This window comes from Lissotriton helveticus, chromosome 2_1 (assembly GCF_964261635.1).
Source record: "Lissotriton helveticus chromosome 2_1, aLisHel1.1, whole genome shotgun sequence".
Classification (NCBI taxonomy): Eukaryota; Metazoa; Chordata; class Amphibia; order Caudata; family Salamandridae; genus Lissotriton; species Lissotriton helveticus.
The window spans coordinates 303,185,029-303,212,996 of NC_136059.1; the positions used below are offsets into that span (position 1 = coordinate 303,185,029).

Below are 27,968 nucleotides of genomic sequence, written 5' to 3' on the forward strand. Positions count from 1 at the left end.
TCTTGCGGCTTTGTTGAGGCAAGCTTTTAAGGGTGCTAGGGAGATCTTGGGTAGACCAGTGAGGGTGGAGCAACCATATTCCAGTCTGGAGATGACTAGAGCTTGAACTGCCATTTTTAGGTCTGGAGCCTCAATGAAAAGTTTCAGCTTCCAAAGGTAGCTCAAGTGGAATCTAGCTGCTTTAGCCATAGAGTTGATGTGGTCCCACATGTTCAAGTTACAGTCTAGGATTATGCCCAGGTGTGAAAAGTTAGCCTGGCATATGATGTCCCCCAGTTCTAGTGGGCACCTTGCACCAATCTAAACGACCCTTATGGATGGTGGTTGTAAAGTCAACCCTATAGAAAGCTATCCTAGTGGTAGCATGGACCAGCAGTCATCAGGCTAAGACTTCAGAGAGTGTATTAAGCAATTTGTTTTACCAATTATAATCCCTTGAGTACCAAATGAAAGGACACCACACAAGGTATATATCAAATGTATATGTATTTATTGTAAACACAACCCCTCTGCACTCTTTATGAGGTCACAGGTAAAAGTACAATACAAGTTACTCAATTAGCATACGATAAGTTGCACAGTATACGTTATGCCCTAGGGGCCTCACAAACCATATACTAAAATAGTGGTATAAGAACCACAGGAGAGAATTAGAAAGCAATACTCCAGCTCTGCAGCCTCTCCGTATGCCACCTTTCCCCCATGCACCAACTCTGTATTGCACCTCTGCAGCTCCTAGTTATGCCTTAACTTTCTCAGTATGCGGCCTCCAATTCCTATATTCTTCCCTCCCATGGAGGGCTACACCTCTGTATGCTTTTGTATCCCTTCTGCCTCTCTCTGTGCCACCCATCACCTCAAAAGCTCTTCTGTTTGCCCCAGACCCCATTAGCCATGCTCTGTGCTCCCCTACCTCATGCCTCTGCTTGACTATTTGCCTCTGACCCTCCTAAAACCTTCTGTGTGCCTCCTGCTCTCTTCAGGTCATGTCTTTGCCCATTCTGCCCTACAACCCTTGTGTGCTGCCTTTCTGTGTGCCCTTCCACCCTCTTGGCTCTTTTTTGCCCACAGTCACCTCTGAATCCACTATATGCACCCACCTGTCACAGTCCTTGTATGCTTAAATAGTCCTGGATCCTGTGTGTGCCTCCATACCTCATCCCTACATGCACTTTGTACTTTATGCAGCTCTCGATCCTCCACCACCTTGCCTCTATCATCCACCTTCCCCGGGAGAGGGTCTATATTTCTTTAACAGCATTAAATCTCCTGGTTATTTTTTTATATCTCCAGATGTTAAACTGATTAGAGAGGTGCTTTAATATGAACCTTCCTCTCTGAGAGAGAGAGGGAGAGAGAGAGGATGATAAATCTTTAAATCTCCAGTCTTGCCCAGTGACAGGCGAAGCTACCCACTCTCACCTTGTCCCTAGGTTAATGGAAGGAAAATATACCTCCCCTTCACTGTGGTGTGTGGTGTGGTGTGGCTCACTGGTTAGAGGCGGCAGACCCGAGAGCAGAGAACGGTCTGGAACCAGGGTTCGATTCCCGACGCGGCAGGGTCTTGGACCAGGATCAGCGGACTCGATAATTTTCGCCTCGGTGCCTACTCTAACCAAGGATCACACTCGGCAACTCTGGGCATTAAGCTTGCCTGATCTCCACAACGGCCCCTCACAAACGCCGGGGATGCCTGGTTTCACCTTGGAGACTCCCAGGAGGGACTATCTCACAGGGAAAGCCAGGACGGGTTCCCCAGCGGTCTATAGCGCTACGAGGCCTGCGGTGCGGGTAGCAGTGCGCTTTACAAGACACACACAATTTACAATTTACTTGGCAAACTGCGATTCTTCACCAAACAAATAAAGAGCTTGCATAGCTGCCAAGGTTTCAGATGGCTGTGTGTGACATTTTCAGAATGTCAGTGGAATTATGAGTGACATTTCAATAACTAGGAGTGACACCTTTGCCCTTGCAAAATCCAGCAATGACGACGAGGGAAACATATAATGAATTAAATTAGAACAATAAGAAAATTGTAAAACTGCTGCAAAGCACCAGAAATGCATTAGGCCTCAGGTTGAGCTACAGAGAAGTCTCAGGCATAGCCAGCAGCTAGAGCACTGTAGTGGTATAATTTTACTAATAAGTCTCTCTCTACACTTACATAGGTGTTTTGAAGTTATTCAAGGAATGGCCGGTTCAACTTGAGGCCGCCTAGCATGAATTAGTTAATATATAGAATGAAAGTTCTGCTCCACGTTCCATCCACATGCTCCAATAACCAAGTATTTTTGATGTGCTTCAACTCCAGTTTTAGTTAGACATTTGTGTACGACACGTATCCGTCCAGCCACCAAAGCCTCACAAACACGGGCACCACCTTCAAGAGACACTAACCCGCCTCCCCTGATCGACGGATTTAATTGCCTAGCATGACTAAAGTAAAGTACAATTAGAGTTTGTTGGCTGGCCCACAGCGAAGGGAAAACTAATTGAAGCAGACTGCAGCATGCACGACGGACATTTGGGGCATGGCAGCCGAGTCGAGCGAGTGGGCAATTATATGGAAGATCGTGTGTTGTGAACTGCACAATGAAAGGTGTCATGCCGTCCATGTTGTGTGTGCGTGCTCAAGTTTCACGGACTATGTGCAAGTTTGTGTGTGGCTGCGAGTGCGAAGTGTGGCGCGTATTTGCCTCGAACTCGCAGGAGGTCGGAATGCAAAGCCGGGGGCACAGATCATTTTGACATTTATTGCCAGCGAGTACTCTATTTACGCCCCTCTCTAACTTCAGGGCTAGGAACTGCACACTTACACGAGAGCTGCTGCATTTCAGGCGATTTCGTCCGCCTAGCTCGCCTCTCCCTGTTGTGACCGGCCGCCCGAATCACTCAGGCTCGCTCGGGCCGGCCGGCTCAGCTGCACAGGCCTGGTGCTCTGGGGCCGCCGCAGTCTGCCCGGATGTTCGAAGTGACTCACTCTGCCGCCCTCCGGGGGGGCGTGGTGAGACAGACTGGGTCGGGCGCGCATGTTGCAGCGGCCACGGGATTCATTACCGTGCCGGCTTTGACCTCACCAAGACCAGCCTGCCTGGAGCCATTTCTGTGTTCATCTGCTGCCTGCCCATTAACTCACGAAAGTGAAAGTATGGCGCGCTAGCGCGTGGCGATTCACTACAGACTGTTACATTGTAGTAAGCGGTGAACTCAGAACCGAGCCCCCAAGAAGTCTCCCATGCAGCAGGGGCTGCCTGCTTATGCCATTGTCACTACTTCTTTATAATAGCAGCGCTTGATAGGCACAGGTCCCTTTATGCGTGACTTTGCATTTCAGTGCGGTGATGCGGACCACCACACTGAAATGCGTTAGTATCACGCCTGATGCGTGATACTTGGCAGGGCTGAGCTTGGCATCTACACCTGATCATAATTTTTATACCACCAGTACTGAAAATGTCAAAATATACGTATACATGACCGTATCTATTTTTGTAAATGCCATCCATAAGAAGGGTTGTGATGATTAATTGCAACTCTGAAACGCATGGGTTAAACTTCAGTACGTGCTACTTTTGAAATACGAAATCTATTGGAAATATGAATTCATCTGGACTTGACATTTATTTTTCTTTGCTCATGATGTGAATTACACTGTCTGTAGTGAGAGAAGACACGTTGGTAGTCTGATAAAATATAAATTGAAATTCGCCTAAAGCAAGGTTTAACGCTTGCTTGTTAAATATGTTTGCTATCTTATTACCTAATTCATAACAATCGGATTTTGGTCTCCTCCGAAGGCAGTAGTTTTACTCTATATCACTAATGTATGCTTACAAGACTATGTTACTGTTTCCAGCAGAAGTACCGACTTTCATTGGACTCTTTTGTAATGTGTTTAGTGCAGAGCTATTTAATTATGTGAAAAACCTTAAATAAAATAGTGGTACATTCCAGACTAGGAGAAAAAACGCTTCAGACGGGCTATTCAAAGGCCTACTTTGTAGGTAGGTAAAGTACACATCTTTCTGTGATTTTCACGTGGATAAAATGGAATGCCCATAATGGCAAACTGGTAACTGCCTTGAGCATGTCTTGAGGCATTCAAAAATGTTTGTTTAATGGGGTATTTGGAGTAGATACTTTTTTATCTAAAAGCGATCCATTAATTCTGACCTACTGGTAATATCCACAGTTAGGGTAAAACTGACATTGAACCTTGAATATCCCTATTCGCACTACGTTTCTACACTACTGTAGACTGTTTGCATAGAATTTAACGTTAGTTCCACTTAGCTTCTTTCTTATGTTTGCGTTCCAACTTGCAAACCAATTGGTGTTTTTTATCTCAACAGGTGGTATGCAAGGGAGTAATTGAATGCACTGGCATAGGAAATATCTTGAAATTATGTGCCAGTTTAAAAAAATAATAGAGAATCCAAAGTTTCATTAGATTTTTGATTACAGTTGAAGTGTAGTGCCTTTGAAAGAAATGAGTTAATGCATTTCTTTTACTTAACAAGATTATTTTGGCATTCTTCTTATTTCATGAATCCGAAAGCTTTCTGGAAGAGACTCTTGTTTGACAAGTACTTCTAACAAGTTAGGTTGTTATGAAAAAGTGTATAGCGCCCTTATGTTGATGAATTGGTGATCGACAACTTTATTGTAACTTGGTAGTTTTATTATATTTGTTATTTAAGCAATAATTTTTGATTTGCACTTATTATTTACCATACATTGTTTGGGGGTCAACAGTGGACACTCTGGGGCTGCCTTCACAAAGTCAAGCATTTACGCCTTTTACAGCTAAACTTTGTAATTTTTGATTTTTCAGCTACTTTAAAACCTGGGCTGAACCACACAAAACCAGTGATTTAGAGAGCACCTTTAACCAGCTAGAGTGAGGTGAAAGAGAGCAACTATAAATAAAGTTAAAAAAATCTCTGTTAGGAATTAATCTGGGGGAGGGGTGAACTGGCCTGGTGACACTCGTGCTTCGAAAAACTAAGAAGTTGTGATAAGAATGATGTTGTTTAAATATAACTTTACCAATGAAATCGGTACACGATGCTTGACTGGGTGATGCAACCTATTATATTTACAATACATTGACTGTTGATATTGAAAACAATAAAAAACATTTGTTTTAAACAATGCTATAATGGGTAAAATGTGTCTTTGAGACACGTTGCATGCTTGTGAGATAATTTGCAATCCTAACTAACGGAGTTGGCAATCTAGTTATCGCAATACTATGTTTGTAGTGTTATGAGAGTTTATCGACCAAGAATATTTAAAATGTATGACAAGCCTCCATAATTTATTATAATGCTGGTCATCCTTCTGTGGACACCGTTATTGGCCTACCATTGAAATAAGATAACCCGCTAAACAATTTGCTGCTGTATTGCGTGCACATTGTTTCGCCAAGTGTTTGGCAATACATTTAAGTGTTTCCCCCCAAAAAATGTAAATACTCTTTGACTCGTCAAAGAAATTAGGGAAAATTTGAAAAATATCTAACTCTATGAATAATGAATTACATATGTGTCATCTTATTGCTTGACACCCAGTGTTTCTGGCTGAAACCAGCAATGGTTCAGCAATAGCGCTCTCAACCAGAATAAGACAGCTCCCCCTAAAGCTGTTGTTGTACAGGTCCTCTCTGGGGCACTGCTTTACATCTGTTACCTTCCTCAGCATGGTGGCGAGTTGTGCAACAAATAGGAGTGCCTGGCTTTGCAGCTACAGAGATATTGTCATATATTTTTAAAGTGCAGCTTTTGACTAACTCTACATTGAAGTTGATAGACTAAGTAGTGCTTTACTAAACGATCAGCTTCTTCACTACGCAATTCCTAGTTTTCTGGAACTTTTATGTGGACATTCCCTGCCTCATGTGAAACTATAGGCCTTCTCTATAAATAATTTGAAGATGCTCAGAACCGAACCAACGAAATGTATAAAGCCAGTGTTTAAAATGGACATTGAACTTCAATGGCAGCAAACCAAGGACACTTAGTTTCAGTGTTATGTTTTCTCATATCTCTGCCTGTTTCTGATGTGAAAATGTGAACTACATTGATTCGGGCATATAGTATTTAATTTTAGTCTAATGTTGTTGAAACAGTGGCTCCAAGTTGAGAGAAACGTTTGCTGTGAAATTCGATGTTAAGAACTGCTTTGAGCTATTGCTTACTTGTGCTGGGACATAGTTATTTGTAAATTTTCTGTAGTCCTCGTGAATTTGCATTGTCATTCTAATGTAATAGGGTGACCCATTCACTAATTTGAATGGAGATGGGTACTGTTTAAAGTGAAAATGTTGATAGAAAAAAAATACTAAAAACTGCTCCTTTGCTCTGTTAGGACTTTTGAAATCAACAAATCGTATTAACGAACTTATGTGGTGAAGAAAAATATGAACGTGAATGTTTGTTTGTGAAGACACAAGACGTTTCACTTTCTAGTCTCTTCTGTATCTTCTTTAGAAAAAGCTTGACTTAATTTATTTGTAAATTGCACTACTACATTTAGTTTATATAGCGTTACTATAACAATCAAGGGATAACACTATAGACTTTAATGTGGTCATTTCAAAGGACTCCTCCAGAAAGTGTTCAAAACTCTCACGATAGTTTCACATACACCAATGTTGTGTGTCCTTATCTCTACCTCTATAAATTACAGAGGCATGGGAAATCCTCTATACAGAGGTTATTGTACGCAGAGGTGTGCATACAATACATATGTATGCTGAAGTTCAGTGCAGTGAGGACGAACAAAGGGTTCTGAAAAATGGTGCCATAGATCGCTAACACCATATTCTGTACAACTTGAATCAATCTGATCACATCTCCTTTTGAACTGGACTATAGCTCTGGGTGCCAGATTGGGTATTCCCTTATATGTTTAATGTGGCAATCAAGCAGTGGCAGCGGTCATCTTTCTTAGACTGGTGACCTGTCTAATCCTGTGCAAAGCCACAACTTTTGCATTCCATTTGCTCTTCTAAGCTATCCATTCAAGCAAGAGAATTGTAAACTGCAGTCTATATGGTTTTTGTGCAGTGAAAGGAGACAAAACAAATATCAATTTCTTAGTGTTTGCACCCCATCTCATACCCTGTTATTAAACCTCTAATGGATGCATTTGCCATTGGTATGCATAGAGGTTTTGTACTTACTCAATGCTATTTCCTGATCTACAACAACTGATTAATACTTGTCTTAAGATATTGGGGCTAGTGTATGCAGTTCTACAAACAACTAGGGGGGTCACTGGATATAGCAAATAAATAGAGTTGATAAATTGAATTGTGAACCTTTGTCTCTATTGCGCCTGTATAACTAACAACAAGTATATAGTAATGAAGTATTAGGTTGCAACTGCATTCAACGTTTGTTTTATGATTGAAACTTATCTTTATCTGCTAAGAGTATTAGGTGTATATCATTTAATCTCATTGTGTGAGTTCATATTTTGGCATGGCGAGTAAGAAGTATCAGACCGATTCAAAACGAGTTCTTGCAAATCTTCTAGTGTTTTCTTGCATGTGGATAAATATACAGTTTACATGGCCACTTTGTGACCTATTGTCACCCATTTTGTGTGGGATGGTTAAATATGAGTTCTTGTTAATAAGAACAAGTTCTTGCTTCTCCCGGCAGTAATAAAAAATACAATAATGTTTGGATGCATATCCTGCTCATGAGGAGAAATGTAAAACATTCTTCATAACAAGCATGGTTTTGGTTGCTTATGCTTTTGATCTTAAATAGAAATTGGAAATTTGCAGCATATACTTTAAAAGAATCAAAAGGTTTCAGCAGGAGGAAACATAAGACTCAATGTAGGGACAACATAAAATAAACTTGGGCGTCCATATGATGCACACCATTAAGATGTGTGAAGGGTACCACTATAGTGTGTGATGCACGCTGGTTATTGCATACAGGCATACACTGTCTTTTGACCACTTTTCGTCACTGGTCCTTGTTCATTTTTATGTTGTGTTAAAAGTGATATCATATCAACAAATTTTATTGTAGATGCTTTAACTTAGTTTACTTTTATGTTTTTTAGGATGAATCGCGTATCCTCAGAGTGAAGGTTGTTTCAGGAATTGATCTTGCAAAGAAAGATGTGTTTGGGGCAAGGTAGGTGATACGCTTTTGTCATGAATTGTTTTTATTGTACAGTCAAAGCAAATCAAATATAACACACTTAGAAGTCTAGTGTAATCTTGCCAGCAGAACTGGATATCTCAAGGGCATTAGGCAATACCATTTTTTGTTCTGCTCTAGGAAATGTATCATTAAAGGGTGTCAGGTTTTCACAAATATTTCTTGTGTTTCATTGAGTAAGTCATAATGTTTTATAACCTAGTGACCGTAAAGGTTTTCTGAATATGTCAATCTCTCCCAATTTTCTGTTAGTGCATTATTTGCTGCTGCCTGGAATTGAGCATTGAATTTGCCTTATGTTGAAGCTTTTAGATTGGTAGTCTTATCAATCTACCATGTTGAGGTGCGTTAACAGGTTTTTCTCTTTAATTGTAATATGCCTAATATCAGAAATTAAAGTAGTAATTTTTTCGGAGCATGTGCAAAAGCACATACATTGGGCGGACGCCTTGTTGCATGCTTTGTATCCTTCAAGCACTTGGCATTCCAACTGCGTGGCACTGCTCCAATTCGGATAATCTCTGCAGCAACCTAATGGCAGACAATGGCTACTCGCATGAACAATCAGACGGCAGAGTGACCACTGAACATCCTGAATTCACTTGAGTGTACATTAAATAGTCAGCCTGCATTAGAATGGATTTTGCAACTGAACTAAGATCCACAGCATGTGATGCAGGCCGTGGTGCTTTTTACAGGCACTTTAACTAGTTGACATCACATCATCAGTGTTTCAGCACTGCAGCTGCTACCTCTGGGTATTCCTAAGCCTTGTTTCACTCTTCAAGAATTGATCTTCTAAGCTTGTGTTGTTGTGCTACTACAGAACTTTCATTGCAAAGGCACAACGGAAACTGGTGTTCACTTGAAGGCATAATTAGTTGACCCTAGTCTCTTCAGTGCTCTTGGAAATTTTGTACATCCTAGAAGAGATGTGATCAAACATTATTTGCAAAATTAATTTTGACTTGACGAATGGCCTATTTATTTTTGTTTTTATCCCTTATTTTCTGCTTTAATCGCTTTCTTTGCTTTTGTTTTTAATATACTACTTTTATCATGTAATGTGTTAGTTAACTGCAACATGATTAATAAACTGACCTCGCTAACTTAACCCATTCGGGGCGGATGACGAGCTCAGCTCGTCATGGGCGTAACCTGCGCTACGCGGATGACGAGCTGAGCTCGTCACGTAACGCGGGTTTTTTTAAAACGCAGCGCGCATGCGGTTAAGAGCTCTGTTAACTATAGTAGCCCACTTGGCAATAACTGAAAGAAACCAGTAGGATTAGCTGCAAGGAAATGTCACAGTGAAGTCCTGAAGACAAAGTTTATCACTTGGCTCTACTTTTTTGTAATACTTTTTTTTTTATATCATCAGTTTGCCGTTGATGTACAATTGACCATAATAGCATTGTACAGTGGAAGGGAATGTATCTCTGATGGAAGGGCAATCTAGGTCAAAGAAAGAATGATGTACCATTCAGTAGCATTTAAATTGTATTCGTCCTGGGACTATAATATGACTATGGATGATACGATAGACAGACGCACACAAAGGCAAGGGGCTAGACCGAATGACCTTATGGCAGAATTCACCACGGCAATGGGGCTCTCAGATGTAGGGCGGGAAATACAAATGGCAGATTCCCAATATACATAATTCTCTAGGGTGCCCGGCAGTCTTTCCCGTATTGACTACTTCCTAGCGTACACAGCCTCGATAGGTAGTTTTAGACGCCCTCAGACGTTACCTAGAGGTATCTCGGACCATTCCCCCATTGGGATCAAATTTACTCACGGGGAGCGACAGGCGCGTAGTTATTAACCCATGGCTGTTGAAAATACGTGACATAAAGGAAGAAGTATGTGTACAAACAGGGAATTATTTTACAGACAACCTGGGCTCGGTGGACTCAGCACAAACTATATGGGAGGCATATAAGGTGGTTTTGAGGGGCCTGCCCTGTCATTGAAAACAAGGTATATTGCGAAACAACGCAAAATATTGGCTCAGTTGGAAGAGGAGCTCCGGGGGCTAGAGGCAGAACATGCAAACTGTCCCTCAAGCAGTACACAGCATAGATTGACCCTGAAACAGGATGAATACAGACTTAAGACACGCAAACACATGATGGCTAAGTATTGTGCCACCCAACATAGGCTGTACGAACTGGGGGACCGAGCCAGTAAAACCCTGGCATGGTTGGAAAGGCGGGAACAAGGCACACAGTGGGTGCCTCGACTGACGTTGCCTAGCGGGGAGGTCCTCAATCATCCCAAAGATATTGCAGAGGCATTTGCAGATCACCTCGAAATAATATATTCTCCTTCCACTACATACACAGCAGAAGACTCACATCAGCTACTAATAGATGGTGACGTGCCAACCCTCTCGGAGCTAGATAGAGAAGCGCTAGATGAGGACTTAACAAACGGAGAGATCCAGAAAGCCATTGGTCAAATTAGGTCTGGGAAAGCGATGCGATCGAATGGTACCCCCATTGAGTTTCTCAAAGACATGTTCTCTCAGGTGTTCCAGCACCTACTGGCTTTGTACGAAGAAAGCTATGAGAGGGGGCACCTGCCAGCAGACCAACGTATAGCTAGTATTGTCCTTATCCACAAGGCTGGGAAACCAGTGGACCACTGTGGCTCGTACGGACCTATCTCGTTGATTAATGTGGAAGCAAAGATCTTGGCGAAAGTTGTGACCACACGACTTGGGACAGTGATTTCCTCCTTGGTACACCCAGACCAGTTTGGCTTTATGCCAGGAAGAAATACGTCTCTTAACATACGCCGACTCCATAACGTGATGGCGCGCAGGGAATTTATGGCGGAAGACGCAGTTATATTGTCCTTCGATGCCTCAATGGCATTTGATTCCATAGAGTGGCCGTATTTATTTAAGGTCCTCCTTAGGGTCGGACTGGGCCCTACATTTATAGGATGGGTGAAACTGTTGTACACTGATATACAGGGGCAGGTGAGAGTTAATAATTATACGTCCCGGGCGTTCACGCTGATAAGGGGCACCAGACAGGGGTGTCCGCTGTCCCCACTGCTGTTCTCCCTTATGCTGGAGCCCCTGGGATCCGTAGTCGAGATGTGATGGTACGTGGCCTGCGATGGACGGCGGAATATGAGGACAGAATATCCCTATATTCCGACGACATATTACTGTATCTTGCCTCTCCCTACAAATCCATACATGCCGTTTTGAATATCTTTACAAACTTTGGGAAATACTCAGGGTATGCAATTCACTGGGGGCAAGTCTGTGCTGTTCGTGCTACAGGGACAAACTCCTCGTCTCCCCAAATGCTGCCCACTAGAAGTTGCTGTGGAAGGATTTAGATATCTAAGAGTCTTTGTTACACCGGACCCTGCTCTTTTCTATATACATAATTTGGCAACCCCGTTGGCCAGACTGCGAGCGCACGTAAAACACTGGAGGTCACTGCCTCTATCTTTGGTGGGCCGTGCCGCTCTTTTTAAAATGTTGGCGCTCCCGCGATTTCTACATATTCTTCAGAATTTCCCGCACCGAATCCCGGACACGTACTTTGTGGCAGTGGAGGGGGAGGTACGAACATTGCTGTGGGATGGTAGGACCCCTAGAGTGGCATTTCAGAAACTAAGGGTGGTACGACGAGGTGATAGCGTTGCCAGACCTTTGGCTGTACTACTGGGCCTCCCAACTGGTGGCTGTGAATCATTGGATTTACTTCCCGCCGACCGACCCGGCTTACGCCCTAGATGGGTGGGTACCAGACGGACCGTTCATGCTATTTGGGTGCAACTTTACTCCCGCACCAGGAGACAGAGATATATTGGTCCAACACTGCACACAATACAAATTTGGCGTCTGCCAAACTCACTGATGGGCTGGGCTAACATTCTCACCAAGGTAACACCATTGTGGTACACTCAGAAACTGGGCATGCTGTGCTATCAACCAGGGTTTGATAGATGGGATATGATGGGAATCTCAGTGGTGCGATACTCCAATTTGAGGTCCTCCAGAGGATTTATAAGATGGCTCTAGGGGAGGTGTTTAAATACCTGCAAATAAGACATGCCCAACAGGCGGCTTTCCCGAGCTGTGAGGGCATACCGGACTCGTTGCCCCTGGAGGACCGCCTGCTAGATGGGCCACTGCAGTCTATAGCCATATCCTTAACATACAAAAAACTTAGCTATAATCTACCTGACAATTTTGGCAAGCTCAAGGAGCAGTGGGAGAAAGACCTAGGACCGATTTGACGAAAAGGATTGGCGATCGGCCTATATGTCACCCATGGAGGCGGCTATCATGCTTAGATTTAGACTGATACAACTCCAGGTTTTACACCGATCATATATGACGGGGATAACCCATGCAAAAATAGGTGCAAGACAAGACAATCTTTGTTTGAAGGGCTGCAAGCAGCCGGCTACCTTCTACCACACACTGTGGGAGTGCCCGGGGATACAGGGCTTCTGGGAGAGAGCCACAAATCATATACAGTCTGCACTGCGAAAGACGGTAGACCTGAAGTCGCGATTGGGCCTGCTAAATGTCTGGGCAGATACTGACCTAACTAAAACTGAACAACAGCTAGTCACGCTGGGGTACACGCTGGTGAAAAGAGAACTGGTGAGGGGATGGGACGTAGTGGCACCGCCTTCCACATCGGTATGATTGAAAGAGCTGGATAGATGCATTATTGCTGAGAGAAGTTTTTATAACCCGGGGTGCCCGAAGAAATGGGACAGAAAATGGAGCAAATGGAACGTTTATAGGGGGGAAATATGTGTATCGCCAATGGTGGAGTTAGAAATGCGCAGGGATGTGGACAGAGATGTAACTTCTTAATGTGTTTGCTTTATCAGCCTCTGTATGATGTACCATGATGAGTGTAACCAGCTAATGTCATCGGCCAACAACTTTTGTATGTCTGTCACAAAGTTAAATAAATAAAAATAAAAAAAATAAAAATTGTATTTGTCCTATACTTTCATATAGTCCAGTAGCAGCATCACCGTAGAGATTTGTTGTCTGAAATCATTATGAAAAACCTGACAAGCTGCTACATTTTGAAGGCTTTGGGAAGATGTTTTAGCAGGCAAACTAACTGCTTTCTGTGAATTGCTAACAATCTCATAAGAAATATTTTGTGCTACTTATATTGTTTTCTGTGTTTAAAAAAAAATCTGTGTCTGTGTTTGTTACACAGCCTTTAATATCACAGGATAATGGTTTTAAATTTAACATCATAAATGTTGGATTCAAAAGACATATGCACAGCTCAATTTTGCTATTTACGAAACGTATTATCCATATTTGTTTAATACATTTCATGGTTATTCCTTCTATTATAAATATTTTCATAAATATCTATTTTCCAAACTTTTCTGTAATTATTCCTCTACATCCAGTCTTGAAATGGTCTTCCTGTTTCTCATTGGAACTATTTTGGCCTCAATTTAAACCTTTGTTATAAAACTTCACTTCTGTGTCAAGTCACATGGATCAATTTGTTTCATAAACAAGAATTTGCTAATATGAATGTCCACATTTGCAGGGGCGTGGCTTGGTGCCGATGTAGGCGGCAGAAGACCTTGGAGCTCCTCCGTAGCTGTCCCTCCAAGTAAACTATCCTGAAGCACTACAAAGGCCCCCAGCACCGCAAATCAAAGCGGAACACCGGGTGCTTCCCTGGGAGCAGTTGCGGGAGGCTAAAGACGCTGCAGCTCGGAGAATTCGGCAATTGACCTCCCGGAGGCAGCCCGCCGAAACGAGAGGCAAAATGGCGGCGGAGTACGGAGGCGAAGTCCGCTGCTAATGAGGTGAGCAGGGCCCCCTTGGAGATCGCCTGGCTCACGACGAAGTGGCGAAGAGCAGCCCAGAGCTCCCCCGAGCAGACTCCCAGGCGGGGAGGTGGTGGAGGAGACGAGAGGGGCTAAGAGAACTCCACCGGGAGGAGGTAGCAGCCTGACCCTAAGATGGCGGAGGGGCGACGGGAGCCAGATTACGAGGCAGCTGTTGACTCCCCGTCTGGACCCATACTGGTGAACACACCTTGGCGGGAGCTGGAGCCTGGATTGTCCCTGCCTGTGCACAGAGTCTATAGACTACCGCCCGGGGAGTGGAGGGGGCTCAGGGGATGGTTCACTGAGGATCCTGGAGGCTGAACGCGATGAGACTCCAGCTGGGGTGCGGAGTCCGCGTGGACATGGGAGCGTGGCTGGGCTCGGAGGCACTTGAACACGAACTGCAGTGAGACCGGGAGAGGGCCATGATAGGCTGCAGTGTGGACTTTCGCCTTCCAGAGACGCTGTGCATGGTCTCCCTGAGTAGTGCCTGGCAGCCTTCGGCTACGGACCTCTGCCTGAGGTGTGAGGGCGGGTGATGTGCGGAGGGGGGCTGGCCCACACCTACTCACATGAACAGTACTGGGCATTGCTTCTGTGAGGATACCTGCTGACCCTACCGATGAGAAGAGAGGTTTCCAACATAAGGGCGCTGGACGTGGAACCCCACTGCTGAGCTCGTGAGAGCACTGTGCTGACGTGGCGGACAGGGAGACCTGGTGGAAGCAAAGAGGCGGCAGTTAGACCATAGCAAGGCTGTCCTTATATAGCGCCTACAGCTGAGATATTTGGAGGGCCAGCCCTGAACATAACAGGGGCTCTGGAAACTGGGGACCCTGTGGAGGGGGATCTGCTATTTAGGGAGTCTCAGGCGTGGATTGTGAGGCTTACCCGTGCGAGGAGAATAGGCGCTGGGTTGCCCAGCTGCGGAGGAGAAGAACCATAGTCACCCCTGGAACTGCGCACAACTTTTGCCTACGGACTCCAAGATGGGCAGAGTCTCCAAGAGGAAGGGGTTTGAGGTTCTGTGACTGGAGGAGCAGGAGCAACACATGGAGGGTGATGGCGATGGTACAGAGAGACGAGGGCCTGGACGGACCGGGGACCCTATGCTAGGGGAAATCATGCAGGCCATTGTGGCCTTGCGGGAGGCGATAGAGCAGAGAATGGATGCCATCGGCTCGGACCTTACCTTATTGAAGGACGACCATCGGAAACTTAAGGAGAGAGTGGCCACCACCGAAACCAACTTGAGGGATATCCCGGACACGGTGTCTGCCTTGCGAAAGTCACTGAACGAAGTAGTGCACAGAGTCAAAATGCTGGAAGTGAGAGCAGTGGGCAGTGAAGGGCGCTCGAGGCGCAACAACTTGCGCATAGTGGGAGTTCCGGAGCGTGAGGAGGGGGCAGACGCGGTCCAGTTCTTGGAGACTTGGCTGAAAACAGAGATACCATTTTACACGCTGGAACGCGCACACAGGGTCCCATCTCGCCCACCTAAACCTGAGGCTCCACCCCGTCCAATGGTGGTGAGACTGCTACATTACAGAGACCGCGACTTTATACTGCAGAGGGCCCGGGAGCAACAGAATTTGCAGATTGAGAATAGCAAGGAGATGATTTTCCAAGACTACACCAGGGAGGTACAGCGCCAGAGAACCTCCTTCTAAGGAAGGAGGTGACGCAGCTTTCGTTTAACAGTAAGTATTAAACGAAAGCTGTGTCAGCTCCGTCTCCCATACGCTATGCTGTTCCCGGCCCGCTTGAGGGTGACTGCAGACGAGGAAACACACTTCTTTGTCACACCGCAAGCCGCCTGGGACTGGCTGGAAACCCACGGTAATGCTGGCCCACACACACCACAGGCGTCCTCACCTCGAGAGCGGCTGCCAGCAACATCCCCAGTACAGAGACCCATCTCTCCAAGAGACCGGCGCCAGGAACGACACAGTGCAGTTCTAGCGGTGGCGGCCATCAGTCCGGGCACGGCCAGCCCAGTTAGCCTTGACACGGATAACGAGAGGAGAGGAGAGCCCGAGATAGAGTAGTGCCCTGGGGCTTTCAGACGTTGACCTTCCGGACGTCACGCCGCAGACAGCAGATGGGATTTTTGGGTGATGGGGCGGGGGATACTTAATGGAGAAGGTAGTTAAATGCCTGCTCCGATCCTTGGACCCGAGGGCTCAGTTGCTACAAAATAGCGGGATGGACGGGGGCCCTGCCAGAACTTCGAGGGCCTGGTTGACTACACTTGTTCTTATGGAGGGGGCCGGAAGGAGGTCCGGGGCATCGAGTGTGAGTCAAACGCCGCATTATGTTTATGATTCTTTGCATGATTACCCTGGTTTGGATGGCAGGTTGGGGTGTTGGGTAGAGTTTGAAGTTGGAGAGGGGGGGTGGGACAGACATGTCGCTGGGGAGTCTTAGGGGGACACGGATTCGCTCTGGAACCATGGGTACCTCCGTAGGAATTAAGGTTATGTCTTGGAACATCAGGGGGATGCATACTATGGGTCGGAGACACAAAATACACACCTACCTAGTTCAGAAAGGAGTGCAAATAGCACTGCTGCAAGAAATGCACTTGACAAAGTAGGAGGGAGCACTGCAGAGGTGCTGGAGAGGGCAGGTATTTCACACCACATATTCGGCATATGCAAGTGGCACCTTAGTATGGGTGCGGGCAGGAGTACCATTTCAATGTGTTAGGCAGGTGATGGACACAGAAGGCCGATTTACGATAGTAACAGGGCAGCTTGATGGCCGAGACATTATGTTAGGGAGCATCTATGCCCCTAATGTTGAGCATCCTACCTTTTTTTGCACAGTTATCGCAGAAACTAGCGGGGGAGCTAATAGGTCCTGTACTGCTGGGTGGAGACTACAATTGCATTACTGACATTGACTTGGACCGTTCTCATCCTCCTCTCTCTGACGCCCCCACTCATAGGGTGGCAGAAGCCATACGGGACTGGCAACAGCGCTGGGGTTTAACAGACACTTGGCGGGCCCACCACCCTGGGGAGCGGGACTACTCTTATTTCTCGGCTATGCATGAGCTGCACGTCCGGTTGGATGCTATACTTGGCTCCCCTGAGGTGCATTTGATGGTCACACTGAGTGAGTACTTAGCCAGGACGATTTCTGATCACAATACGCTGCTGTTGACCTTGAACTGGGTCCGACTTCGGACAGCGATCCCTAGTTGGCGTCTCCGAGCGGAGACACTGGAAGACCAGGTCTTCCAAATCACCATAGGTACTGCCATTGAAGAATACTTTCAATACAACACTGGCACATCCGCTACCCTACAGAACGAATGGGACGCATTCAAAGTAATGTTAAGGGGTCGCTGCATTGGAGTGGCTGTGGGAGTCTGAAAAACGTTATTGAGTGAGGTACAGCGGGCGGAAGGAGCCTCAGGGAGAAGGAAAGGGAAAGACCCGGACGGGAGGATAAACAAGAGGAACTGATGAGGGCGAAAGAGGAGGTGGCGGCACAAGTGGAGAGGCTGAGCTGCTTTGATTACAGGGCATATGAGGCGCGGGCGCACGCAGAAAGGGATACGTCTGGAGCACTACTAGCTTGGTTGGCAAATCCAGCGCGCAGGGGGACGCCTATTCTAGAGCTACGCGACGTGGGGGGGTAGTACACTATGGGCAGCAGGCTATTAACAAGCAGTTCTTGGAATACTGCACTGTATCAAATTCTGTTAGATCCCAGGGAACTGGATGAGGGAGACTTTGTGGATATAGAGCTGCCGCAGATTGAGGCTGAGGACGTAGAGGGCCTGGGGCGACCAGTAGAGCTATGTAAGGTCAGCAGAGCCATTAAGAGAATGGCCAAGAATAAAACGCCAGGTACTGATGGGTTACCATCTGAATTTTATGCCACTTATGTAGACCTTCTGGCTCCCCAGCTGGTCACCCTATACAATCAGTCGAAACATGATGGCTGTCTCCCTGGCTCAACAAGGGAAGCCGTTATCATACCCCTCCTTAAGCTGGATAAGCCGGCATGGGACTGCACGGCCTATTGCCCTCTTGTGATGCTAAACCTTGACTACAAGATTTTGAGCAGTGTTCTGGCCAACCGCCTGATCGTACATATGACAACTCTTGTGCATGGGGACCAGGCTGGCTTCATCCCTACCCGGAACACGTCCATGAACATACGGAGGCTGTGTCAACTTCTGCACGGGACGGCCAAGGAAGGGGGGGGCATGCGTACTATCGATTGACATTGAAAAAGCTTTCGATAGTTTGGAATGGGCATATCTGTTCAGGGTTTTGAGGGCGTTCGGCCGGGGAGAGGGGTTTGTAGCCTGGTCGAAGATTCTTTATCACCACTCGGCGGCCAGGGTTAGAACGGGTGGGGCAATGTCTTCAGCCTGCAATGTGGGTAGGGGGACGAGACAGGGCTGCCCGCTGTCTCCCCTCCTGTTCGCCCTGGCAATAGAACCTTTAGCGGTCCATGCGTGAATGGGGAGGTACTACGGGGCTTGGAAGGGATGGGTCAGGTTCACTACATTGCACTATATGCTGATGATTTGTTAATGTTCCTCACCAATGCTGCTGAGGAGTTGAGGGGTGCCCGGGAATTGCTGGCGAGATTGGGACGTGTGGCGGGGCTTAAAGTCAACTGGAAAAAGACATGTCTCTTCCCGGTACGAGGGGGCAGAGATTAACCCCCCCGAGGAGCTGGATGTGAGATGGGAAAGCAGCTGCTTGCCTTACTTAGGGGTCAGTATTTATCGTGAGCCTGCTGACCTATTTGAGGGGCAGGCAATGTGGGGCAGGCGTTGAAAACTACCAGGAGTAATCTTGAATTCTCGGGGACTCTGCCTTTATCAGTGGCAGGAAGGGTGGCGTTACTAAAAAATGATAACCCTGCCTCGACTTCTCTATTTTGGTGCACTACCACTTTGGATACCTGTGAAGTATTTTGCCCAACTGAACTCTATGGTCACAAGTTTCCTGTGGGGTTCTGGGAGGTGTAGTGTGGCGCTGAGTACTATGACGCGACCTAGACAGGAGGGCGGGTTTGCGGCAACGGATTTCGAGGCATATTACCACGCTGCCCAATTTCAATGGTTCACGCAGTGGATGGCGGGGAGACTGAAGATAGAGGAGGACCAGAAAGGTATGGACCTGAGAATCCGTCAACTTGCTCGGATTCTGCTCCAGTTACTGGTGCGAAAAAGGGAGGTGCCGAGGGATCTGTGGGTGGTACGACAATGTTGGAATAGGGCCATTAGAAGAGGTAAAGTGGGACCTGCGTATGCGCCTGAGATCCCAATATGGCTCTGTGAGGTGTTGCCACACGGGGGAGATTGGCAGAGGCTGCGGGTTTGGGAGGAACTAGGGGTCTCAACTATTGGGTATCTCTAAGAAGATGGAACCCTGATACCGTTTCAGGACCTCACGGAAAGATTTGAACTGCCTGCTCAGGATTTTCTTTTGCATGCAGCTCTGTTGGCTGCTGTGCGTAAACACTGGAAGAAGGGAATGGAGGAACCGGGCCCCTTCCTCCCTTGTCAGTATGTTGTCACTTCAGCGGGAAAGGTTAAGGTGGTTTCCTGCCTCTATAGGAGGACAACACAGGGGTCTAGGACGCGCATTAAATGGGAGGCGAATCTGGGGACACCAATAGAGGTAAAACCGTGGCAGATGTTGATGGAGCGGGCATGGAAATGCTCCCGAAATGCGAGATTTCAGCTAATACAATTCTATGTGTTCCATCGGGCGTACCTCACTCCTCCTTAAAATTAATGGGTTTTTCAGTTCCCACACGGTCTGTCCGCAGTGCAAAATGGAAGATGCAGCGTTTGTGCATATGCTCTGGAACTGTCCGCTGCTTCATGGGTTCTGGGGGGAAGTCCTAACCAGACTGAAGGAGGTGACAGACAGGGAGCTACAGTTGACCCCAAATGTTTGCCTGTTACATTGGTTCCCCCACACTGCCCGCAACAAAATCACCAGTAAATTCCTAGATTTAGGATTTGTGGTAGCTAAGCGGAAAATTACTAGCCACTGGAAAGCGGTAACTGCCCCCAACACTGCGAGATGGCTGTGAGAATTCATAAAATGGGCGGACTGAGCGGGGACTCTTCGACTGCAGGTGGCCCGAGGGACTGATAACGAAAAGTTACTGGATGCAGCGAGAGCCTGGGGGGCGATGGTAGACCTAATGCAGAGACCTGAAGCTAATGAGGACTGATCCCCTGTGGGCGGGGGACTCACTCTCCAATACTGAAAGGCGGCTTCTGGAGCGTGGGTGGGACGGAGGGTGCGGTAGACGTTGGAGGTGGGAGCATCCTCAGGGATGGGTCTTGGATCACTGTCATAGGATCCTGTACGGAGGGATGGAAAGGTATGATGCATGACAAATGAGACACAAGGGAGAGCGACATGTCTGCTAGGGGATGGAGGTAGGGATAAGGGGGGGTCAGGGGAAGTTGTTGGGGAGGTAGGGTTTTTCCATTTTCTGTCTTGTTGCTAATTCCCACGTTAGGGAGAGGACGGAGTTTGTGTGCACATACTCCTAAAGTAGTATGCCTCTGCCCTCCAAGATGGAGGCCAGCTCTAGAATGGACAAGAATGATATATATAGTGGACAATAAGGCTGTTGCAGCCGGAGGAGTAGACGTGGACAGTTTTGATCGGAACAGGCCTAGGGCATGTCATATCCTCTCACTAGCGCAAGGCTGCTTATGGGAATGTATAATACATCAGACTTTGAAATTGTCATGTCTATGTTAGCTACAAAACTGAATAAAATCTGTTTACAAAACAAAAATCAATGTCAACATTTGCAAACAAGGCAACACTCCTGGCCATTTCAGCCAAACTATCTTTCAGTCATAAAGCATATGGCTCGGAGTTCCATGTTTTTTTTATAAGTTGAGCTAGTTTATTTTATATTTGGAAATGTCTACGCAGCTACTCCGAGTCAAGAGCCCTTTTAAGGTGTTACCCAAGGTAATGGTAGACATGATCTCTGATAAAGTTGGCATTTTAATGTTGCTGTGGCACGATCATTGGATACCCCTTTAGCCATTTACGTAAAGGTAGGTATTATATCAAGCAGTGGGAAAGCCAATAGGTCTTGCATTGGCAAGCTGGTGCAGTATTTTTTTATTGAAAAATACACCACAAATGAAAAGAAAATACACGGTCACCTAAATGTGGCTGACTTATGTTTGAAATAAACTTTTGAGGATTTTGCCTTCTACTAGGTTCATCATGGTTTTATTTTGATTTAATTTTTTTTCCTGATCTTAGAAAGCCTAGCTGAGTTTCTAGAGGGCAGAGCCCACCTCTTCACATCCTGATTGAGTAGTTCTGCTAGAGCCACGAGTATCCACCCTTCCTCTCGCATCTAGTCACAGGGAGCTATTCAGCACTTTACGAATACTTAAAATGACATGAATATCTGACTATGCACAGATATATTTTTGTATACAACTTTGTGTGGGCACTTGAGTAAGGCCTGAGATCATTGAAAACTAAGCATATCATTACCAAACAACATTATCAGGTTGTTTCGAAAAGGATATTGAAGTTTTCTTTGTGAAAGAAGGGGTTCGTCATGATGTTATAAAGCTCTTCAAAAGTGCAAAAGTGATAAAATGTGTGCCTGCCTAAAATGCATTGAGAAGCAAGTACACATGGATGGGATCTTTAATCAGGAAACATTTATTCCAAGTTCTTGCAGGCACTGACAAAATTAGGATGTAACGGTATGTGTTACTTCGTGTAAAGGACACATTTCTAAGCAAGTGCACAAAGCAATTACCTCATCTTTGTCTATTTCTGGGTTAATTTGTTTTATTGATCATGACCTCCTCTGGCTCAACATGATAATACAGAAAGTGGCCGTTGAAAAGGAGGCAGCAATACTGCATGCTGTCAATATTCCATTGATTACGTAGACTTCTTATAGAGGATTGTTAGAAATGAGGGTCTCTTGTTGGCAATGGTTTGCGCCTTTGTCCAAGTAGGGACCTTTCTTCCTAGTCCGGGTAAGGGGGATACACTTCTAAAATAACCCTTGCTCACCCCCTTGGTAGCTTTGCACGAGCAGACAGGCTTATCTCAGAGGCAGTGTGTAAAGCATTTGTGCACACATACAGTAATACAGTTAAAGTAATCTTTATCTAAACCAAATAAGACCAAAACAACAAAAAAATCACAATACAGTTATCAAAATGTGACTTTTAAAAGGTAGATATAGTTCTGTTCATAGAAAATGGGGATGCAACACTTTCAACACTAAGTACCTTGGATGCGTCAAAAACACAAGCAAAAAGGGTCGCTGGGAAGGTAATGCGTTGGTAGCTTGCACACAGGGAAGGTGATGCGTCGGTTTCTTGCCTCGGGGAAGTGATGCTTCGGTTCCTTACTGCTGCGCAGGGGAGGTGATGCTTTAGTTCCTTACCAGAGAGGAGGTGATGTGTCGGTATCTTACAGCATGGGAAAGTGATGCATCAGTTTCTTACTATGTCCCCAAGCGATGCAACAAACCTTGCGCCTCGATGTGGTGATCCGGGGCGATGCGTGAATATCCAGGATGCGCTGCCATGATTCCTGGCACTTCCCTCGATGCGTCGGTTCTTACACAGCAGGGCATGCATCAGAGTCGGTGCAGTGAATTCAGACGTCGGAGATCGGTGCACAGAACTCGTCGCACTGAGAAATTTCAGCCACAGGCAGGTGCTGCGTTGATGCTGCGGCAATGCGTAGGAAATTCTTCTTGCACTGCAGCAATGCGTCGGAACTAGGCGATGCGTCGCTTGTCACAGTTCTTTAGTCTTTTGCAGTTCCAGACCCAGGAACAACCTCCAGAGGTCCAGAACACTGGCAGGCACATCTTGGCTGGTCTGAACTCCCAGCAAGGGAGTTCAGTGGTGACTGGGGTAGTCTTTGTGTCCATGAGACTTCAGAACAGGAGGCAAGCTCCACTTCAAGCCCTTGGAGAGCTTCCTCAAATAGGGGACACAGCACACAGCAAAGTCCTTGTCCTTTCCTTTCCTTGGCAGAAACAACCACTGCAGGCCAACCCCAGATAGCACACAGCAAAGGGGCAGTACTTCTCCTCAATTTCTCCAGCTCTTCTCCTGGGCAAAGGTTCCTCTTGAACCCCAGAAGCAATCTAATGTACAATGGTGCGGGCCCCACTTTTTATAGCACACATTCCTTTGTTCTCTAGTGGCAGATAAGCTCTTTGCCCAGCCAAAACCAGTTCTGTCCTCTCTGGTGCAGCCACCCGGCAGGACATGGAGACAGCTTTGTGTAAGGCAGACCAGGCCCTTTCAGGTGAAAGGAAATCTCCTCCCTCTACTCTAAATGCATCTCGAGAATGCAGAACTCACCTCAACCCTCCCGCCCATCCCCAGTTGCTGTCTACAGTGAATGCACATCCCCAGCCACAATCACTCCAAAACCAGAAATTCAAGACACAACCTAGCAGAGGCACACAGGATGGCTAAGCAAAAAAATACCTACTTTCTAAAAGTGGGATTTTCAAACAGAATGTAAAAATCATCCTTTTTAAAAGATGCATCTTTAGATTCTAAGTTCAAACATACTAAACTTTATCTTCCTATCTTATCCCAATGAAAGGCTGTATTTATAAGGTGCTATAAATGAACTCCCATTCAATCCTATGGGACAGATAGCCTTTCAATAGTGATTAACGAAATTGGCAGTATTTCACTATCAGGACATGCCACACACATCAGGACATGTCCTACCTTCCACATACATTGCACCCTGCCCACATTGGTACCTTGGGCCTACCTTAGGGGTGACTCACATGTAAGAAAAGAGAAGGTGCACTTGCCAGGTCGACATGGCAGTAGAAACCGCACGCAGACACTACAGTGGCAGGTCTGAGTTACCTTTGAAAGGCTGCTTGTGTGGGTGGCACAATCAGCACCTCAAGCCCACTAGCAGTATTTGGTTTACAGGCCATGGGCACACACAGCCAGTTATGGAAACATTAATCCATAACCACAATTTACAGGGAGTGCATATGCACTTTAGACCTGATCAGCAGTGGTAAAGTGGCCAGAGTCCTAAAACTAACAAAAACAGTAGGCCGAAATTCAAGAGTCTGGGGATAAACCCGCTGGACAAGCCACGTCGAACAAGTATGATATGCCCGTAGGTGTTAAAAACAGTTCACAGATCATCACATAGATTTCATACCATGATAGAAGCAGAAATCAGCCTGTGTTGGGTTTAAAGTGTTGGTAATTTTCACAAACATTGACCTAATATAGAAACTACTTGCTCCAAAGTTCCACCTGCTAATGAAAATTGGGTATCGGATGATAGCTTGTGGAGACTGGGGGGGTCGACAAGGGATTTCTTTAAAAGCAGTGTAATCTGAGAGAATACTGTTTAGGGAGTCAAGAGAAGTGTTGGTTTGATTGCTCACTGAAAAATGTGCAGATGGTAAAGGTGGCAACAGAAAAATGTGAATGCACACTTAATAATCTGTGTGCTGGGACTCGAGAGAAATGTTCAACAACTAGCACCCTCCCAACTCTCATGACAGCTAGCCACCCCCTCACTTCACAGAACAGGTATTGCCAAGCTCTCTTGTCCCTGGTTTATTAAAACCCAAGGCAGGCGAAAAAACTTGCAAAAAGGCCGCAAGAGCTTGGTGCCAAAATTATAGCTTGGAGGATAAGGCCAAATACAAGTCAGCACTACAAAACTACTCCAGTCTAATCCGTTCCACTAAAAAGAAATTCTTTGAGGGAAAGGTTGATAAGGCGGAAAACTAGCCAACAGAAATTTTCAAGATATTTTTTTTAATCCTAGATCAGGTAGCATGCTACCACAGCAAAGATCCATCGGCCTAGTGGTGCGAACAACTAGCCTTCCTTTTGAAGAACAAAATTGCGGACATCCAAAACAGCTTAACCACAATAGGTCTCAGTTATTGGCCCTCCTCCTACCGACATCATCACCTGCGTACTTTCCTCTTTTGATCTGATCTGGATAGATGATTTTGAGAGCTGCCATTCTAAACATTAGATCAGGCTCCCGCCCCCTTTTTTGTTCTAGCGACAGGAGTGGATATCATCAATCCGGTGTTTAACTTCATACGGAACAAGTCCTGGAAATGGGCCAAGATTCTGCCACTATTTAAAAAAAAATGCAGACTCTATTATCCCAAGCAACTATAGACCTATCTCCCCACTGCCAGCCTAGTCTAAAATTGTGGAGAAATTTGTGAATCAGCAGCTAGCCAACTACATAGTCTACCAGGATCCTCCATCCCAGTCAGTCAGGATTTGGGGCAAAATTCAGCAGAGAGAGAGAGAGAGCACTCCTGGAAGTTCCGAAGTGATCAAATGCACTTAAGATGCAGCTAGAAGGCAGTCCTGGTACTGCTCGACCTATCTTCTGCTTTTGATATGGTCCCACACTACAGGCTACTTGCCCTTCTTCATGACATGAGCATCAGGGGCACAGAGCTGAAGTAGCTGAAGTCCTTCCTTGAAGACAAATACCAAGAGGTTTGGATGCCATCTTTTTCGTCTTTTAAGAACAGTGTCTCCTTAGGAGTACCCCATTGCTCGGCCCTTAGCCCAACCATGTCTAAAATCTATATAACCCCTTTGATTGCATTGGTTGAGTCTTTTTGGGCCAAGATAATCTCCTATGCCGATGATCGTTGGTTGCTGTTTTCTTTCAAGAAAGGTGAGTCAATTGCCCAAGATGTCATTAAACCCTGCCTATCCGCAGTATTCCAGTGGATGAGTGCTAACCAATTCAAATGCAACACTGATAAGGCGAAGGTTCTCAGCTTTGATCATAATTTTACTCTCAAACTATAAGCTCATTGGCTGGAGAAGCGTGGCTCAGTGGTTAGAGGCGGCAGACCCGGAAGCTGAGATCGGCCGTGGACCAGGGTTCGATTCCCCGACTCGGCGGGTCTCGGGCTCAAAAATTCCACGGACTCGACAATTCTTGCTCCGGTGCCTACTCGACTCACGGGGTCACACTCTGCGACTCTGGGCAATAGCTTGCTTAATCTCCACTACGGCCCCTCGCGGCGGGATGCCTGGATTTCACCTTGTGGAAACCCTGCCGGGGTATCTCACTGGGGAATACCAGGACGGGTTCCCTAAGCAAGCGCCTTGATACCTTCAGGTGATACGTGCGCTATATAAGTCGCAATACATACACCTCGCAGCCCCCGCCTCCATTCAAGCTGTGTTTTATCTCCTGCAAACTGCTAAAATAATTCTTCCAGATCCTCTCCTTGCCCGTCAGGATAACAATGAACTTGGCCTTGATTATGTTCAAACTGGACTAAACCAATGCCTTTTGTGCAAGTCTTCAACAATACTTGCTGAGGAAATTACAAACGGTTCAGAACATAGCGGCTCATTTGGACCCAAGCTACCTAGACGAGCTTCAGTTTCGTCACACTTGAAGCTACCTAGACGAGCTTCAGTTTTGTCACACTTGAAGAACCTGCACTGGCTCCATTTAATTAAAAAAAGGATCCTGTTCAAGACCCTGGTCCTTATGCACAGAGTTTTGAACCACTCTAGACCCGAGTACCTGTCTTTCAGGATTCAACACTACACTCCCCTCAGACATCTGAGATCTTTACACAACCATCTGGCTAAAGTCCCACGGGTCAGACGTGTAAAAACTGGAGTCAGATCATTCTCCCTTCTGGGCCCCGAACCCTGGAACAGCTTGCCTGCCGAATTGTGCCACATCGAAAGTGAGGCTTTATTTATTTGTAGGCGCCACATTCATCCGAGAGGACATCACAGCGCTATGAAAGCAAACACCTAAAATGAGAGTAAGGTAACATTAAAACACTCTAATTGTTTAATTAAACCCTAGGGAACAAATGGGTTTTTAGCTTTTTTCTTAATGACATAGTCATCGGTAAGATGAATTTCCAGCGAAAGTTCGTTTCAATGAGTTGCTGCCAGATGAGAGAAAGAGCGGCCCCCTGCCCTGGCCCTCTTCTAATGTGTTTTGTTTTTGTCCATGCCTGATTACACGACCCTAAATTCCGAGTTGGAACATGGAATTCGGTTTTATTTTGCAGGACTCTAGGGCCATAATTGTATAAGGCCTTGTGAGCACGACCTAGGAGCTTGAAATTTGACCTTTGACGAACAGGCAACCAATGGAGCTCCCTCAGACATTCGAAGGCTGAGCTGTACCTGCTTTTGTTTCACACCAGCTTGGCAGCCGCATTCTGGATCTCCTGCAGACGTGAGAAGAGATAGTCTGCCATGCCCACATAGAGCGCATTCCCGTAGTCCAGTTTGCTTAGAAGCAAAGCCTGGATGATGGTTTTCCTGCACTGCAGGGGTATCCATAAGAAATGTCTTTTTAGAGGTTTTAATGAGGCAAAGCTTCACCCACATAGTGCACTAACCTAATTCTGCATGGTTAGTGCATTGTCAATGAAAATGCCCAGGTTTTTTGCGACCTGTTTGGGAGCGGGTGCAGGTCCAAGTGACTTGGGCCACCAGGTTGCGTCCCAGATGAGTTGGGCTCCTCCGAAGAGTAGGATCTCTGATTTATCAGCATTTAGTTTTCAGACAGGGGTCTGACATCCATACTGCCATTTCTGAGAGACAGTAAGTTTAATCCTGGTGTCCTCAGGTGTCTCTTCAAGGGCTATCAGCAGTTGTGTGTCCTCCTCAGAGGAGCAGATATCAAATCCCCATTTTTTGCTGATTTTAGCCAGAGACGATAGGTAGGCATTGAAAAGGGTAGGGCTCAGGTAAGCTCCCTGTGGGACGCCATAGGTAATGGTTTTTGGGGTGGAGGTGAAAAGTCACATTTGTACTGTTTTTGATCTGTTACTTAGGAAGGAGCAGAACCACTGGAGGGCCTTGGAGTGTATGCCCTTTTCATGTAGGGT

At 46.0% G+C, this 27,968-nt stretch overlaps 1 protein-coding gene across 12 annotated transcripts in view; it reads left to right on the forward strand.

Moving 5' to 3' along the window:
* The window catches only part of NEDD4L (NEDD4 like E3 ubiquitin protein ligase), a 1,578,130-nt gene that overhangs the window by 430,409 nt on the left and 1,119,753 nt on the right, over positions 1-27,968 (forward strand). For all 12 annotated transcript variants that reach the window (XM_078674880.1, XM_078674887.1, XM_078674878.1 and 9 more), the window contains exon 2: positions 8,089-8,162. In XM_078674880.1, coding sequence (XP_078531006.1) covers positions 8,089-8,162 — 74 coding nt within the window. The remainder of the gene's footprint in view (positions 1-8,088; positions 8,163-27,968) is intronic.